The sequence below is a fragment of the Myotis yumanensis genome, unplaced genomic scaffold, assembly GCF_028538775.1.
Source record: "Myotis yumanensis isolate MYYU_CA2020_CCGP unplaced genomic scaffold, mMyoYum1.0.hap1 SCAF_16, whole genome shotgun sequence".
NCBI lineage: Eukaryota > Metazoa > Chordata > Mammalia > Chiroptera > Vespertilionidae > Myotis > Myotis yumanensis.
The window spans coordinates 42,393,711-42,411,784 of NW_027223767.1; the positions used below are offsets into that span (position 1 = coordinate 42,393,711).

Below are 18,074 nucleotides of genomic sequence, written 5' to 3' on the forward strand. Positions count from 1 at the left end.
AGGAACACCCTTCTATGGCCCATCCCACCTACCAGCTCTCCCCCACCCCCCCCTCTCCCCCACCCGCCACCTGCTTTTGCAGATGTCACCCCATCGGCTCCCACAGCTGTCCGAGCCCTGCAGCTCTGGGCCCCAGCACATGGCCTGCCACCATCTGAGAAATGCTGGCTGGACCCCGGGGCCCTTTCCCCTGACAAGGATCCAATGCCCGGGAAAGCTTTATTCCCTGCTCCAAGAACAAGACTCTGCACACAGAAGCTGACAATCAGGTGATTTCACAAGACCCCCCGCCCCCCCCACCCCCCACAGACAGACACCACGGAACAGGGCCGGCACACCCTCCATAGCCTGGCTCCCCCAGCTGCACAGCCAAGGGCGAGGCAACATCTCCATCAGCCCCAGTGCGCCAGGCAAGACTACCGAACGAAGGGTGGCTCCCCGGACAAGACGCTCGCAGAGGAGCCGGCAGGGGGTGGGGCGGAGGAGGGCCAGGGCGCACAGGCGGGCTGCGCCTATGGCCTTGGTGCTGGGAGAGCCACGGTCACCCTCTGTCTCAGCTGCAGGAAGGGCATGAGGAGGGTGGAAGAGCGATGGCAGGAGAGGGGGTTTTGGAAAGGGGTGGCCTGGCTAGAGGCAGATGATCTATTTGTCACGACATCAAAGAGTCCGAAGTCACCACGTCAGCCTCAAGCCCAGCTCAGTCCACAGTCCAGGACAAGGGGCTCAGGGCTGCCCACTGAGAGGGCCTGGGGAGTTCCTCCTGCCTCCGCCCCCAGGACTGGCTCCCAGGAGGCCCCACGTCGGCCATCTTTCACTACCTCCTCGGTGTCCACACTGACGAAATAGCCCTCTCCTTGTTGCTGTCCTGTCTCCGGGTGGCAGGGAGGGAGCCACGGTTTTAGGCTCGTCTCCATGACTTTATTGGGGCCTCGCTGGTCTGCCAGCCCCAGGGGCCTCCTGGACACAGCATCCGCCTGTCGCTCAGTGGGGACACCCGGGAGGCTGCTCGGAGACCCTCTCAGCCTCCAGTGCGCCTGCGTCCTAGGGACTCGCTCCAGGACCTCAGGATAGAGGCCAGCACGTGGGACCCCTTCCCGAACACGTGAGACTTAGCCCTGGCCCCACCCGGCATCTCCTTCTCTCCACCCACTCCCTGCCTGAGGCTCCTCCCCTTCCCTGCCCAGTGTCCAGACAGATGGCCAGGCCTGTGGGCAGGCCTGCCCTTCCAGCCCCGGCCTGGCCTCTGTGGCCCGCCCAGAGTCAGCCGGAGGGGTAGTAGGGAGTATCGCTGTGGTAGTTGTAATCTGGGCACACCTTCTGGACCAGCCTGTAGTCCGTGCTGTAGAAGGCGATGTAGACACAGACGACTTTGAAGGGCTGCGAGCAGCTCCAGGTGGCTGAACTCTGAGCGTGGTCTCGGGAGCAGGTCTTGGCTGGGTCGTGGGTGCAGAGCGAGGTCCGGCGACCCCGTTCCACCTTCTCCCACTCCATTCGGCAGTTGAAGATTTTGGAGGCCTTGGCTTCGATGTAGATCTGCTGTTCCTGGTGGAACTCCACGGCTTTACTGGGGGGCACGAGGCTGATGGAGATGTTGCCCTGGCCCGTGGCGTTGTGTCGGAAGTGGACGCTGAAGGTCCCGTTCCCGTGGTCCACGATCTTCCCGGTGACAAGCAGGTTCAGGGCGACCGTCTTGATGTTGGAGTAGAAGTCGCCCCAGCCAAAGATTTTCTTCACCTTGGCTGACGGCGGGGGGCTATGCTTCGGGTGGTTGGGGGGCTGCCCAAGGAACCCCCAGGCCTCCCCAGGTGGAGCCAGCAGCCCCAGGAGAGTAGAGCTGGTCATGGGGCGGGACTTCGGTGCGATGTGGCCCCGCTTCCGAGGCATCCGGGGCCGGGGCTGGCTCTCGGGGTCATCATGCTCAGGGTCCTCGGAGCCGGGGGGACCGTCATCCTGGCCACAGATGACCTGTGGGAGGAGTTGTGATGAGTGTGAGAGCTCTGTTCCCAGGAGTTCTGGTCCATTGCTCCCACTGCCAGCATCATCTCTCGCCCTGTCTCTCCCACTGACTTGGCACGGAGGGGCCCCTGCACTGCCCACTCATGCGGGGGGCTGGGTGTACCCACTGACGGGTGTCAGGGTCCCATCTCCTCCCCGCCACCTCCTCTCCCCACTCTCTTGCCTCTGACCATTATTTAAAGTCTAAAAGGATGGAGGAGCATTCTCTCCAGTGGACCACGGCTCCAGGGACACGGGGTCCCCCAGCTCCTGCTCTTGGGAGAGCTGCTGTGTGAAGGCAGCAGCATATCCCTGTGCTGACAGAGCCCCAGGAGTAGGAGAGGTGGAGTGAAACCCAGGCTGATGGGGGAGGCACCGCCCTCAGAGAGCCCCACCTCAGATGGAAGAGCTCCATCCCTATGCTGGGAGAACCCCCAGGTGGACAGAGGGGTACGGCCCTTGCCTCTGGGGACTCCTAGTCTGCTGGGAAGATGGGACACCATCCTGTCCTAGGACAGTTTCTACCCCCAGAGGCCATGGGAACCAGCAGACAGTGGAGCAGGAAAACAGAGCCCAGGGACATTCTCTCTCAAGTATAAATACAACAGGACTATGGGGAGACCTGGAGTGACTTTCACCCTGAGGATGGCCCAGGGCGTGGAAAGCCTAACCCTCCCACGGGGACCCTGAAGACAGGCCAGGGCCTTGCTTGCACGATGGGGTAGGCGTTATCGCTCCCATTCCACAGATGAGGACATCAGCACTCAAAGGTTACATCACCAGGAGGCGAAGTCACATGGGGTCAGCCCTCCCACTTCACCACACACTCCCAGCCTCACAGACCAGACGAGGCCTTCCATAGGGGTTTGATCCAAGCCCCATCCCCACCCCGAATCTCCTGTAAAACTGCCAAGGCTCTGCTGGACCTGCTCTGGCAGCCGGTGACACCGGGCGGCTTCCTGGAGGAGCTGGGGGTGGGGGGGGGGGGGAGAAGGGGGGGCCAGCAGGGCAGCCTGATGGAGCTGCTCAGGACAGCTCTGGAGGGCATCCAGGAGGCCAGGTTTCCTGAGGGCAGCCGCCTGGCGTGTGTCTGCTCAGCTTTTGACCAGAGCACTCACCCGAAGTGTCTATGTCACCTGCACCAGGGGCACCGTGCACAGCTGGGTGGCATCTGGATTTGCTGGTGTCCCTGGGGTGAGAATGGGGGATGCCTGAGGGCTCGGGTCTGGAGGTCCCTAAAGGGGTTTGGGGTCTTCATGCCCCCTGTTCTGGCTCTGGTCATGCCCGGGGAGGTGTGCAGTGACCCTGCCCGCCAGGCCCCAGGGGTGGGTGGGGCAGCAGGAGGGGAGGCTCCGGGGGCTGGACTAAAGGCTGCAGATCTATGTGCGCTTGGCCCCAGGGGTCACAGCGGAACGGGTGGAGGATGGGGAGAAGGGCCGCAGGTGGGGTGTGAGAGGCAACGGGGATTATTGCTTTGAGGAAAGGGGCAGGTCCAGATGTGGGGCTGAGGCTTCTCCACGACAGGGTGGGGGGTGGGGCGCGGACGGCGGGCGCTGGGTCGGCGGGAGTTAAGCCCTACGCTGGGGCCTGGGGTGGGGTTCCCCGGTGTCCTGGGCCCCCAGGCAGCCATGGGCGACAGCACGGGGAGCAGCTCTGGGCGCCCGGCTCAGCTGCCGCGAGCGCCCGGGGCGGGAGCCGCCTGCCCAGGTCCTGTGGGGCTCGGGCTGCGCGCAGCCGGGAGAAGAGAGGAAAACAACAGGCGGGGAGGGCGGGAGCGGGAGGAGCGGGAGCGAGGGACGCGGGGGCCAACCCCGCCTGGACCGGCTCCGAGCACTGGGGGACCCACGGCCCGGGGCCCTCCGGGGCCCCGAGATCAGGAAAAAGCCCCAGCCCCTGGACCTGGCGGGTCACCAGCTCACAACTCACCCCCTCTCCCCCTCCAAGCGGCCCGGGCTCCTGGAAGGGGTCGGGTGACCCTCGGCGACCTAGCGGCCGGCCTTTTCGCTGCTGCAGGTCGCACCTCCCGCCACCAGCGGCCGAATGGGTGGGCCAGCCAAGCCTCCGCTCCCCGCCCCTATTAACCCGTTCCGTCCCTCCTTCGGCCTCGGACCCGCCCTCTCCCCCAGCCTCCAGGCGTTCCCTCCATCCCGGGGATCTGGGGGGGAAGGGAGAAAGTTTCCGGGCTCGGGAGCTTCCCGCGCTGTCCCCCCCGTCCTCCGAGCCCCAGCCCTCCGCACAGCTCCCCGCGGACCGCTCACCAGATAGAGGCTGCCCTGCACGAGGAACACGAAGCAGCAGCGAGTCAGTTGCATCCTCCTCCTTGGCTCTCGCGCCCCTTTCTCTCCTCTTTTCCTCTCGGGGTCCCAGGGCCCTGCCGCACCCCGGCGCGTTTCAGGCGCGCCGTCCCATGCTCCGGCCGCCGGCGACTCGCGGCCCTGGCTCCTGCCCGTCGCCTGGGACCGACCCCGCCCCCTTCGGTCCAGCTGTGCAGCCGCCGCCCCCTTCCCCCGGTCCGGCTGAGCGCCGCGCGGCCCCCTCCGGAGGTCCCAGCTGTGCGCCTCGAGGGGTCCCAGATGCGCGGCGGCTCTGCCGCTCCAGACCCGCGCTCGGCGGCCCCTTGGGTTCCCGCGGCGCCGCTCTCGCCCAGATGTGCTGGGGACCCGCGCGCGCGCCCGTCCCTAGTGCTAATTCCCCAGACCAGACGGCCCCTCCCGCCCCGTCGCGGCGCGCCCCCTGGCGGACGCCCCTGGCCGCGCCGAACCCGGCCGCCGCTCCCGGCGCAGCACCCGCCAGACTGGAGCGCTCCCGGCGCCCAGGCGACTCCCGCTTCCTCGTCCCTCCTACCAGCGGCGGCGGCTGCGGCTGTGGCGGCAGGTACCGTGAGCTCCCCCCGCCCTCCCCGCCTCGAACCTCCGGAGTTAACTCCTACCCTGCCGGCCTGGCCCGCAGCTCCGGGACCCGGGACAAAGGGGGCAAGACTCGAGGGCGGAGAAATTCTTGGAAATGCAGTGAGAGGGTGGTGACCCGGGGTAGGGACCCTACCTTCTCCACCCCTCTAGCAGGGCCTTGGCATCTGCTGCTCTACCCTCAACCCCAGAAGCCCTGGGATCTGGAAAAACAACAACAAACAACTTCCTTATGGCAACCGCTCCCCACAGCCAAAGGCCACTTTCTGTCTGCAAGACTCGCCTCTGTGCGGAGGGAAGTTCTTCTGGGTGTCTAGCCTGTACTCCCTTTATCATGTCAGTCCCTTTCCTTTCCTACTTGACAGTTATTTGTTGTAACTGTTCTCTCCTCCCCCGGCCCCCAACACACACGTTCGGCTAAAGCCCTGCGCTGAAAAGGCCGCTAGGGGTTAGGCCGGGGTCTGGGGCTGGTCAGGGGAGAGCCTCCTGAGAAGCTGGGTGGTGAAGTGGGCAAGGGCTCCGTGGAGGCTGTTCCTGTTCTTCACTCGCATGGACCCTGTGGCCAGGCACTCGCTAGGCTGGGATGTGGGGCTCCTATTCCTGCCGGGCCCCTGGTTATCTCTAATTTCTGTAAACTTCCAGGGCAAGGAGGAAGAACAGGACCCCGATATGAGATTCCCAAAGGTGGGACTCCTCCCCCCCCCCCCCCCCACTAATCTTCACATCTCCTTCCTGGAATGTAGGGCCCCTTTAGTCCTTAGAAAAAGCAAAGGCCAGGTCCTAGCACCCTGCGAAGGCTGTGAGGGCGAGGAAGTACCGCAGCATTTGGGTGGGCACTCTGCTCGGTGGCCCTAGCAGGTCTCCGGCTGCATCCCCCCCTCTCCCCCCCACCCCCCCGCAGGCACCCAGCCTCCTCCCCCACCATCTGCCAGGCGGTGCGCTGAGAATGCAGATGAATCTTAACACCAGCCTGGGCCAAGCGCGATGAGGGAGACAGCTTCTGCAGAACGCAGACAGCATCACAGAGCCCCCTGCGTTCCCCAGGCACCCTGGGCGGTGCCAGGTGCAGCAGCCCTTCCCTGATGGTGGTGGAGGTGGTGGGAGTGTGCATGTCTAGTTAAAGACCCCAAAGGCCAGGGGAGGAAGGGACAGATAAATCCTGTTGGCCTCTGGTCCGGCTGGGAGGAAGAAGCGGTCGGCCTGAGCGTGGGCAGCTGGTTCCGGCGCTCAGCTAGGCAGAGGCATAGCCGGGCCCACTCCTTGCACGTCTCCAGAAGGCCCTGCCCCCAGGAGAGCCGTGTGGGCCAGAAGAAAGAGTACGGCTTTGCAGGCCAGGCACCTCTGGATTCCACTCCAGGCCCGGCTGTGTGACCTTGGGCAGGTGGCGTTGGTTCTCTGATGCCAGTTTCCTGATCTGTTGTTGCAAGAACTAAATGAGTCGACACGTACCAGCAAAGCTCAGGCACAATGGCTGGCAGGCAGTCGTGGGAGTGCAAGAAAGGGAAGTTCTCGCTTTTCTACTTCCCACACATTTGCTCTGGATGCTTCTCCTGACAGGCCTGCCCTCGCTGCCCTCTTGGCCATTCCTGGCTCACACTTCCTTCAAGTTTCCCCTCAGCATCCATCCATCAACCACTCATCAAGCCTGTCCTCAATGCCAGGCACCAGACCAAGGGCTGGGATACAGAGATGAATGGGGCACCATCCCTGCCTACAAGGATCTCACTGGCTAGTGCTGAGCTGAGACATGGAAATCAATGATTGTAACTCAGCGTGGTGCGTGGAATCACAGATCACTGTACCAGGCATTATGGATGCACCAATGACAGCAAAGACGGGAGCAGGGTGAGTCAGGGATGACTTCCTGGAGGAGGTGATGCTGCAGTTGTGAGAAGGAACAAGCCAGGCGAGGGCTATTCCTGGCAGGGGGCACTGACTGGTCAAAGGTCTGGAGGCCAGAAGTGGAAGCAATTTGCTGTTACTGGCACACAGCGGGGAGGAGAGGAAGCTGGAGCAGCGGGCCGGGACCTGCTGATGCAGGGTCTTATGTGTCAGGTCAAGGGGTTAGAACTTTTGTTTATGAGGATCTTTTAAAGGATTTTAATACGGGGGCAGGTGATTATAGCCAGATTTGCATTTTGGAAAGCTTGTGGAGAATTCACTGGAAAGAGGAGAGGAGAGACTAGAGGAGGGAACCAGTTTGGAGATAAATGCAATGGTCTGGAGTGAGAGAGAGGGCGAGGCCGAAAGCATATTTAGGAGGTAAAATAATCGGGATCTGGTTGTTGCTGAGATGAGGGAGGAAGGGAGAAAGGGAGTCAGGTATGATACCCTGTGGGAGCGGCTACAGCGTTTGGACAGGTTCAAGCCTCGGACTAATGAGAGGGCACGGTCCTCTCATGGCAAAGCCACGTGCAAGTCCCAGCACAATTGTAGCCAAAGGCTATCGTTGTAAGCTTGACCTTATGGTCCGAACCTGTGGTCCCACGTGGCTGAGTGATGTGGGCTGCGGGAGGTGCAGCGAGGAAACAAAGCTTGACCAGGTGCATGTAATTGAGTGGATTCAAAACCCAGGAGAACGTTGTAAACATCTTGACCACGCCCTTCCTTTGCCTCGTGGAATCTGGCTATAAAAGACTCAGCTTGCAGGCCGTGGCACTGTTTCTTTAACCAGAGGGCAGCATCTCACCTAGCCCCAGCTTTACTCTCTTGTCTGTCTTCTTTAATCCTTCACCGCCCAAGTTTCTAGCCTGGGCAACAGGCAGGATGCTGAGATGGGCACACAGGGGAGGGAAGGAAGATGGGCTCTGGGGAGAGAGGGTGGCAGCGTCCGCTATGGGTCTGTCAAGTCTGGGTGCTGTTGGCCAATCCAGGGCAGAAGAAAGCCTAACCTTGGGTGCTGAGGGTGTGGATATCCGGGATATACCAATACAAGAGGAGCAAGAAGCTTGGATGGACACTGGCATTGAAGGGGGGCGGGGGCTGAGGAAGGACAGCTCCCACAGGCCCAGGGCAGGGACAGGCAGCCAGGGGAAGGAGGGCAGGTGGGCTGATGGGCTCTCCCACCAGAGGGCACCAAGCAGAGAGGGAGTCTCTGCACGCAGATTCCAGGGCCCACCCCAGGTGGGAGCCCAGGACCATGTATTTTTAAGCCCTTGTCCCACCCCCGCTGATGGCGATGGAGGTGGCCTCTGGGCTTCTTACTTCGATAAACTCTGGTGTGTGCGAGGGGAGCAACGGGAAAGAGGGAATGAGAAGCGGCTGAAAAGAGCAGAGTGGCCTGCATAGGTAGAGACGGAACAGAAAACCGAGTTTGGCTGGGATTCCTCCGGCAACTGCATCCAATCTCAGTCCCCGCAGGGTAGGAGAACAGCGCACAGCTGTGCTGGAGGGAACCCAGGCAGGTCTGCCACCCAGGCTCACCTCTGTGTGTCCCCCAGCTCCCCTCCCCGCCCCGCAGACAGCCGATGCCCAAGGAACAGGACTTCGTGCCCCTCAGCCCACATCCAGCCGCCCCAGCGCCCCCTTGCACCCTGGCTGTGGGTTGGCTGAGCATTTGTTTGCTGAGCACATCAATACCTTCACCTGCTTCAGTCTCACCCTTGGAAGAATCCTACTTCCCTCCCCTCCCTGCCTCTCCGGTGCTGCGGGAAAGAAAACAACACAGTGGGGGCCTAATCAGTGCTTATTGAATGAATGGCAACGAGGGTTCCTGATGGTTTGAAAGGTAGAGAGTGGATGCCCTTGAGCCAGCTGGAGCAGAGAGGTCCAGGGGGAGAGGTGGGAGTAGGTCATGATCATTAATAATCATTCATGTTTACCTGACAATCTGCAGTTTTAAAGGGTGACCGTAGAGTGCTATGGAGAGGGGGCTGCCGGCGCCCAGAGGGAAACCCTCATTTAAATGAGGGGGCCAAGGACGAATCCTGGAGAAATGATCTTGTTATATATGGATCAGCCGTGGTGGGAGGGGAAGGCAAGAACCTTCCAGGCAGAGGAAGCAACTCATGCAAAAGCCAGCGATGAAAGCAAGCCTGGGAATGAAGTTCTGATGAGGACGAGATGAAAGAATCATTTGTTCTACAAATAGTTATCAGAGTGGCTACTTTTATGTCGGTCCTGGGCTGGGTGTGGGGTACACCTGTGAACAGAGAGGCTGCAGTAGTTATTCCCATGGAGAATGCGGGCTTTGGGGGAGACAGGTGAAGCAGCTGAGCACAAGAAAACACAAGCTCGGAGGGGTTGGCAAGTGGCATGAGGAAGAACTGCAAGTTCTGAGCCAGAGAAACGGAGGAGGGGTCCCTGGAAGGAGTCGGAGGGAAAAGTCTGAGAGATATGACACCCGAGGTCTAAGGATGAGGAGGCCTTGGCCAGCCGCAGAGCTGGGGAGGGGCTCCAGGCAGAGGGAACGGTGCATGCTGAGCCCGGGAGACAGAGACTTTAGTGCTTCGGAGGAGCTGAAGCAATTGAGTGGGGAGTGGAGGGGGAGCCAGAGAGCCAGGGGGGTGGGTGGGGAATGGGTCTAGGGCTTTATGGACCTAGTCAAGGTTTGGGGTTTCATCCTGTGATTAAGGTGTGTTGTTGTTGTTTTTTATTTCAAGTTTTAAAGAGGGGTCAGGTTTGCACTTTAGAACAATCCCTAGAAAGATCACTGACCATAGTGTGGAGGGTGGATTGGAGAGGCTGGGGGAAGCTGGAAGGTGATGGTGGCCTGAATTAGGGCAGAACCATTGGGATGGGAGGAGGCAATGACCTTGAAGGAAGTTTAAGGGGTGGAATGAGAGGAGTTAGACTCCAGGACACAGTCTTGAGGAATCACCAGTGACCTCCCGCCTGGGGACACAGGACACAGAGGACACAGGTCTGCAGGGGGCGGTGCAGCACCCTGACTGGGCAGGTGGCGTGGAGTGGTCCAGGGAGCTCAGGTGTGTAGCTGAATAGCTGGGTGCAGAGTGGAGTTCCGACTGCAGGTGTGTGTATGCGCCTCGAGAATCATCAGGTGAAAGCGTGAAGAGCTTGCAAAAGACCCATCTTTCCAGGTGCAAGATGGGGCTGCTGGGCCAGTCATGTAGGAGTGAGGGGAAAGAGGGGGCACCAGCGTGGGGGAGGGGCAAGGGAGCCGAGGAAGCAGGTGGGAGACCCCTGGTCTGAAAACCCAGAGGGAAGCTGCCCACTAACATCCCAAACCGCCCGCCGCAGGCGTTGCGAGGTCATTTTGTCTGTGCCGCTGCTTCTCACAGGCCTCACGGGCCCGGAGGGACCTGCTGCCCGGAAGGGCTGCCACCTGTGCTGCTGTAGAGCGGGGAGGGCAAGGACATGGCGTCCAGCAGCCCTGGATCGGGAGCCTGGCTCTGCCGTCTGCTTCCTGGGTGATCTTGGGTGAGTCTCTCATCATCTTCGGCGCCTCAGCCTCCCTGTCTGTGAAGGGGGGTCCGCCTGCCCCCCTCATAGGGTGAGGGCGCGCTGAGTGTGAGCATCTGGCTGGGCACACAGTACCCCCTGGCCTTCTGTCTGAATCGTGCCGGGGAAAGCGTTTTGAACACAGTGCCGCCCTGAACGAAAGGACTCTGGTCATGCCCCTTCCTGCTACATCTCGGGCTCCTTCTCCAAACAGGGCCTGAGCCGGGCCCCCAGACTGCCGGGGACCTGGCAGGGCGCTGACACCTGGCCTGGAGCCGACACCTGGCGCCGGGGCCCCTGTCCGCCATCTGTCGGCCGGACCCAGGTCGCTGTGGTCACCTCCAACTCCCGCAGGGGGCGATGGAGAGGCGCGCGGGCGTGGCGCGGCGCGGCCGAGGCCGGTGGGGTTCCTGCGCCACCTGGTGAGCACTTGGGGCGCCTCCTGTGGGCGCTGTGCGGGAGCAAGGAAGGAGGCGGAACCGCCTGAGCCCGCGGTCCCCAAGCGCCCGCTGGGGCTCAGGTGCTCCGCGCTCCCCGCGCGCTGAGACGCTTCGTAAAGATTCCTCACGACGAATGCTCTGGGGCCGGATCGCCCGGGCCGTAATCCCGGATTTGCCAGTGTCTTGGGCAGATGGCGTCCCCTCTCCGTGCCTCCGTTTCCTCTTGGGGACAACAGGGTCCCCACGTAAGGCGGTGAGAACAGCCTCCTGCACGTAGTAAGCGCTCAGTAAACTCTGGCCACTGCTGCACTGGCGCTCAGTTACCCGTCCAACCTCAGATTCTCAAACGCCTGCAGCGCGCGCGGGGGGCAGCTCTGTAGTGCAAATCGCCTCGACGGGGAGGGGGAGAGGTTCCTGCGAACCGGCACGGAAACGGAGCCTCCGGTCCCTTATTTGCAAAGTGGGTCAATATAACCTCTGCAGCGAGGAGTCCCGCTTCCTCTGCACTGAAGGGGCGCAGGACAGGGTAGGGGCGGAGCACCCCAGGGTCCCCAAGCGCTCCCGCACCCCTGACCCTCGGGTTTACCTCGCGAAACCCGGCCACGTCAGCCTGAGTTCAGAGGCTCTCGCCCCTCTGGAAGCGGGGCGGGGGGCATGCGGGCTGGAGCACCAAGTGGCAGCCACCTCTGGGAGGTCACGGCTTCCCTCCCGGAGTGTCCCCTCCCGCCGGCACGGGGCTGCCTGGGCGCTTCTTTCCCTCTGGGGATGCCCCGCGGGCGTCCCGACGCCTGTGCCTTCCGTTCGCAGGCCGCTGGCGACGCCTGGCGGCGGAGGGGAGCACGAGCGCGACCTCCACCCCACCAAGAGCCCCCCTACCCAGAAGCTCTTCACCGCCGGCACCGCTAGGCTAGACTGTGGGGGGACGCGGGAGGGGGGGGAGCAGGCACTGTCGGGGGGACCCCGGGGGTGGAAGGGATTCCCAGAGCAGCCCTGACCGGGGCTTCTGCTGGGGAGATGGAACCTGAGGTCTCACATCCAAATCAGATCAGAGAAGGGGCGGGGCGGGGGGGGGGGATCGTCAAGGCCCACTGAGGAAGGGGCACGGTTGGGGTGCAGCCAGATGACAGACCAGGGAGTTCAGGAGGAACATCCCCCTAGTTTTCTCCCTCCACCCCATTTGGGGTCATTACTGTTACACTTTGGAGCCCCAGCCCTCACCCCTCAAGATTTCATTGGGGGGCAATGTAGGGCAGTGCATGGGGAGACATGAGCCTGGGAATGGTCATAGCCTGAAGGGGTCCTCAGTCCTGGCAGATCCCAAGAGGAGGCACCTGCAACCACAAAGGCCCAGAGCCCAGCGGGAGATTTGGAGAGGCAGCCCTGGCTGGTTGCTGAATGGTTAGAGCATTGGCCCACACACAGAAGGGTCACGAGTAAGGAATAGAAAACCCAGAAGCCATAAAAAGAGAAAAAGAGCCCTAGCTGGTTTGGCTCAGTGCAGAGGGTTGGCCTGCAGACTGAAGAGTCCCAGGTTCAATTCCGGTCAAGGGCACATGCCCTGGTTGCGGGCTGGATCCCCAGTAGGGGGCGTGCAGGAAACAACTGGTCAATGATTCTCTCGCATCATTGATGTTTTTATTGCTCTCTCTCTCCCTCTCCGTTCCTCTCTGAAATTAATTTTAAAATATTTTTTAAAAAGAGAAAAGGAAAGATTTGGTTATGGGGGGGAAATAGTATTTTTGACTGATGTAAGTTTCCATAAACAAAATGAAAACACCAACAACCGACTGAGGGGAAAAGATTTGCAGCATGTATAACAAAGGGTTAATTAATATCCTTACTGGGAAACACTTTTTTTTTTATAAACCAATAAGAAAAAGACAAAAATAAAGGATGTGCAGAAGAATAAAAAGCAGTTGGCAGGACATACATATGAAAAGAGACGGCCTCCGCAGGAGTCGGGGAAATACAAATAAAAAGAACAGTGAGATGTGTATTTTTTTAATCAATAGACTTTATTTTTTCAGAACAGTTTTAGACGAACAGAAAAATAGAGCAGAATGTACAGAGAGTTCCCACAGTCTGCTCCCCAACTATTAACGACTTACAAATGGTACTTTTGTTACCATTAAAGAACCAATATGCACCTGTTATTAACTAAAGTGCATGGTGTATTCAGATGTCCCCAGTTTTTACCCCATGTCCTTTTTCTGTTCCAGGGCCCCATCATGATATTCGTCTCTTTAGGCTCCTTTTGGCTGTTACTTTTTCTCAGACGTGCCTTGTTTTGGATGACTTTCCTAATTTGAGGAGAACTGGTGAGATACTTTGTAAAATGCCCCTCTACTGGAATCTATCTGGGTGTGCCCAGGCTATGGGTTTCCGGGAAGGTGACCACAGAGATGGAATTCCACTTTTATCACATTATCTCAAGGCTACGTACCATCAACATGATTTATGATATTGAAGTTGACCTTGATCACCTGGCTGAAGTAGTGTTTGTCAGGTTTCTTCACTGTGAAGTTATCCCCTCCCCTCCCCTCCCCTCCCCTCCCCTCCCCTCCCCTCCCCTCCCAGCCGCCTCTTCCTATACTGCACTCTTTAGAGGGAAGGTATGGTGTGCAGCCCACGACTAAGCAGTAGGGCTATGTGCCCCCTCTTTTGGGATGAAGTATCCACATTATTTATTTGAAATTCTTTTGTGAGGGAGATTTGTCCCTTCTCTCCCCCACGTATTAATGTGTTCGGTCATTTACATATTTAAATCAGCGTGGGCTCATGAATATTTATTTTTTGCTTTAGGTTATAATCCAATACTACTTTATTTATTTGGTTGTTGTGATGTATTTTTTTTTTTTTTACCCTTCAGGTTGGAAAAATGAAAAGATTAACAACCAGGGCCGAGGCAGCAGTGGTGCTGGCCACCCAGAGAGCGAGCTGCTGCCTCTGCGGTCAGAGCTGCATGTGAGCCCTGGAAACGCTGAAGGAAAGGAGCAGAGGCAGAGCCAGGTGTGTTTGAGCCCATTCTTATATAAAATGAAGGACGAACTATCATCTATCTATCTATCTATCTATCATCTATCTATCATTTCCATTTGTCTCCCGGCAGCCACACTGGCCCACCTTCAATCCATTCTGCACCCAGTGGACACCCCAGGGGGTCCTTGTGCAACCTCCCCCTGCTCTCAGAGGCTTTCCGGTGCCCTTGATTAACTTACTCCCCTCCCTCATCCCCCCCCTCCCCCCCACCGCACTGCCCCTCACAGAGCCCTCTACTGGAGCTCAACTGAAAGGCCCACCTCAGAGACCCCTTCTCTGACAATTCCATCTACAGCAGCCTGGTCCCTGCCCCAGGCCCCATCACTCCCGGCTGATCACCGTACCGTTGCTCCCCCGGAGAATTCATTGCTATTTGAAATATTCTAATTCTCTATCTGTTACCTCCCTTCACCCTAGAATGTAAGCTCCATGAGGGTAGCGGGCACCACAGCTGTTGCGTATTTGCCCCAGTAGCTCAGGCTGAGTACAGGGCCGGATGCATAGTAGGTCTCACAACTTCTTACTTGTTGAGCGAACCTCCTCAGAGAAACGTAGGGAAAGACAACACTCCTTCAGCCACGTTAGTGACCTCAGCGTTGTGGGGCTGGAAGGGGAGAGAGGAGAAGATCAATTTTTTCTTTAGACACCTCTAGTTTAAGCCGTACAAAGAACATGTAGTGCTGCGGTTTGTAATGAAAAGGGAAATCCAATAAAGTTAATTTAAAAAAGAAAAGAAAGAAATTGAAGTTTTCATTTCCTGAGGGGGTGGGGGTGGGGGAATAAGAAAAAAAACACAGAAGGCTCGATGTGGGAAATTGTTTGGTGTTTTGGGGAGCGCAGGCTGGGAGATTGGGCTGGGCTGGAGAGGATTGAGGGGATGGGGGGCAGAGGAGGGGGTTGGTGGGGAGACAGGAGGTTCTGGAATTGTTATAGGAGGGGGCTGAGTGGAAGGGGTGGGAAATAAAGGCTGGGCTGTTGATTTGGGGTGGTTGGTGGGGAGCATGGCTGGTGGGGTGACTATGGAATCCCCCCCGACATCCTATGGCATCGCTGCTGGGACTTAACCCATCTCCCCCCTCTTGGCTTCAGTGTTCTCAGCAATAACGTAGGGGTTGGCGCAGGAGTCTCCAAGGTCCTCCCAGCTCCGTCCGGGGCTGACTCCTGGTGCGGGAACTGGCTTTGGGCCCACCTGGCAGCAGGCAGCCCCATCCCTCCCTCGACCATGAAGCTTTGAGCAGGCGGCCCCCGCCTCCGGCCAATAGAGGGCGCTGCGGTAGCGCGCATCGGGCCAGGCTCTGCGCTGCCGCTGAGGTCCTGGGTGCGTCCCTGCCCACCGGGTCCTTCTGTCTACAGCTCTCATCGCGCCAGAGTGTCCGCGGGACTCGAGTGCCCGCTTCCCTGGATCTGGGCTGAAGAGGGCAGGCTGGGTCTGGAACTTGAAGAAGCTCAAGAAGTCATTCCTTCCATGCCCCTGCCTCTAATCTCCACCACCCGGCTCCCGTCCTGCAGCCCTCCCCCTGCTGGGCCCCTCCGGGGACATCTGTGAGCAGTCTCCGCTGTGAGCTGCACGCCCCTCACTCCGTGTGTCGCCTCATCTCCTCCCGGGAAAGTTCCTCCTTCCCTGTTTCATGGCCCTGACTCTGCCCTCTCGGGCTGGTCAGGCTCTTGGGGGTGTCTCGTCCCAGGATCAGAGGAAGCTGGTCTGGTTTGTCCCCCCTGGGGTTCTGGCCATTTGGCCACCCTCCCTGAAGCTGACTGGGCACACTGCGGGCCCAGGCCCCCAGCAGGACCGTGAGGACTCTGGCTACCTGTTGGCCAAGCCGCCAGCAGGGCCAGGGAAAGGGGGCCCCCCTGGTTCCGGAAGCTGGGCAGGCCCAGCCAGACTTGCTTTATGATGGGAAGGAATCGCTCTCTGGCCTGGCTGCTGTCCAGCTGCTGCAGGGGAAACCCTTGTGCCCCTACCTCCCTGTCCCTCCGCTGCCCCCAGGGCTCCCCAGCTGGACAGAGGGCCCCATGTAGGCTGTTGGCCCAGGGTATGCAGTGGGTGGGGTGTGGCTGCAGGGAACACGCCCCAGGGCAAGCTTCCCAGGAGGAGGGTCCCGGGCTCACTGTGTGAGAGGTGGAGAGAGTCCCTCCAGCCAGCTGCTCTGGGCTGGGTGCTGATTGGGCATGTGGGCAGGATCTGGCTGACCAGCACCCTGGGCCAGTGGGGACAAAGACCCCAAACTCCAGGCCCTCACCCCGATTCCCCCTCTCCACGTGGAATCCTGTTCTCAGGATTGTACCGATGAACCTCAGTTGGCGTTGGGGATCAGGCCGACGGGCAGTCCCTTTCAGGGTGGCCCGTGCTGTCTTCAGTTTCTGAGACCAGATGGAGCACAGGCCTATGTGCCATAGGGACACAGTGAGGGGTGTGGCCATGTGTAAACCAGCGCTATCAGGCAGTCCTGGCCTGACATTTGACCCGGTTTGCCTAGAACTGTCACATCCTGACATACGGTTAAGAGTCTGCCAAATCCTTGCCCTGGCCAGTCTGGCTCAGTGGTGAGAGTGTCGGCCCTCGGACTGAAGAGTCAGGGGTTGGATTCCTGGTCAAGAGCACACACCTGGGAAAAGGCTCAGCATCCTGTGAGATCAGAATTCTAGGGTTGCTTAGAAATGGCCAACCAGGAGGCACATGCAAATCATGTGTAAATCATATGCAAACGAGCACACTTCTTCCAGGCCAGTGCTGGGGCCCAGGGAGTCCTCCTGAAGCCCTGGGGGCAGGGGAAGTGGAAAGTAGGACTCTGGGGGTGCTGGGAGCAGAGCTCCTTTCTACTTTGTTCCTTCCCAGTTTGTAGACGAAGGCTCTAAACCCCGTGAGAAAGGCCATGGCCACAGAAGCTTCCAGGTGCCACCTGCCTAGTTCCCTGCTGTGGGTGCCATGGGGAGGGAGAAGGGTGAGAGAACTGGGGGAGCTGGGTGGGAGCTCCCAGACCCACCATGGAGAATGGATGTCACAGTGACAGCTGGCCGAGGCTGCATGCACTGGTCAGGCACAGTTGTTGGGCGCCAAGGCAAGGGATTAAGGGCAGACAGAAGGCCTGGAGGTGGGTGTGCAGGGCCCCTGGGCTTTCCCTGGAGCTCAGAACACAGACCGATGGGATGGAGCTGGGGAAACCTCAACAGCCCTCGCCCCTCCCTGTGTGCAAGGTACCCACGGCCCAGGGAGGGCTTGCAGATCACCCAGCATGGCTTCATGGGGCCAAGACCCAGACAGAGACCAGGCCCAGGCCTCCCACTTTGCCGGGGCTTGGCGTCCTGACTCATGCACATGTGCTGCACGCGCAGCACACACACCCTGCACCTCACATGCTTGCAGACTCTGCGTGGAGCGTGCTCGCTAGCACCTGGGCACACCCATCCCCCAGCCCGAGCGCAGGTACAGGACATCTGCCCACAGATGTGCACACAGCCTCCAGCTGGGCTCTGACTCACCCCTCTTCCTTACACCCGTGCACATGCCCACGACAGGGGGGGGCGGAGGGGGGGTGGGTGGTTTCCTCACCCTCGTGAGCTCTCCAACATACTGCTGAGCATGTGGCCATCTCTGCTTCCCTGGTCCAGTTTCAGATTCACATGGGAGTGCGGGGGGTGGGGGGGCGTGCGCTGCCTCCGGGGTGGGGGGGGGGTTGGGGTTTGCCTGACTTCTGGGTCATTTCTCCATGTGACCGTCTTTTCCCTGAGGCAGGGCTGTGACTCCTCTGTTCCAACAGGGTCCCCTGAAGAAAGGAGCTGTGTGACCCCCTGCGATTAGAACTCCCTCGGGTCAGTGCCTGTCCCGCTGTCAGGAGCTTCTGGAAGGCAGGGGCTGTGTCTGCCCCATTAGACAGACTGGGGCAGACACCACCCCGGTGGCTGGACGGGAAAATGGCCCTCTCTTAGGGAGCCTCCAGCCTCATGGAGAAAACACTGCCCTGTCCTCGGGGAGCCCAGGTCTAACGCAGCAGTCTGTCCCACTTTCCCTTAGTCCAGTGGTTCTCAACCTTCTGGCCCTTTAAATACAGTTCCTCATGTTGTGACCCAACCATAACATTATTTTCGTTGCTACTTCATACCTGTCATGTTGCTACTGTTATGAATCGTCATGTAAACATCTGATATGCAGGATGGTCTTAGGTGACCCCTGTGAAAGGGTCGTTCCACCGCCAAAGGGGTCCTGACCCACAGGTTGAGAACCGCTGCCTTAGTCATTCATAAGCCATCCCTCCCAATGAAGTTTGTCTAATGTCTGTTTTGCCCACTGACTGGC

The 18,074-nt window shown here is 59.6% G+C and overlaps 1 protein-coding gene and 1 long non-coding RNA gene across 3 annotated transcripts; one reads left to right on the forward strand and one right to left on the reverse strand.

Moving 5' to 3' along the window:
• Positions 1 to 205: 205 nt before the first annotated feature.
• On the reverse strand, positions 206 to 4,648 carry NXPH3 (neurexophilin 3). 2 transcript variants are annotated; one of them, XM_070393062.1, is made up of 3 exons: positions 3,922 to 3,979; positions 3,114 to 3,184; positions 206 to 1,965 (listed from the first exon to the last, which is right to left on the reverse strand). In XM_070393062.1, the coding sequence occupies exon 3, from the start codon at positions 1,882 to 1,884 to the stop codon at positions 1,261 to 1,263; it is 624 nt and encodes a 207-aa protein (XP_070249163.1). In that variant the 5' UTR covers positions 1,885 to 1,965; positions 3,114 to 3,184; positions 3,922 to 3,979; the 3' UTR covers positions 206 to 1,260. The 2 variants fall into 2 exon arrangements, with proteins under 2 accessions (XP_070249163.1, XP_070249162.1); XM_070393061.1 differs by lacking the exons at positions 3,114 to 3,184; positions 3,922 to 3,979 and adding an exon at positions 4,254 to 4,648.
• A 2,054-nt stretch (positions 4,649 to 6,702) lies between these two features.
• On the forward strand, positions 6,703 to 13,892 carry LOC138993734 (uncharacterized). Its single transcript, XR_011468337.1, has 3 exons — positions 6,703 to 6,746; positions 12,961 to 13,059; positions 13,611 to 13,892. It is a non-coding gene; the product is annotated as an uncharacterized lncRNA (long non-coding RNA).
• Positions 13,893 to 18,074: the final 4,182 nt, after the last annotated feature.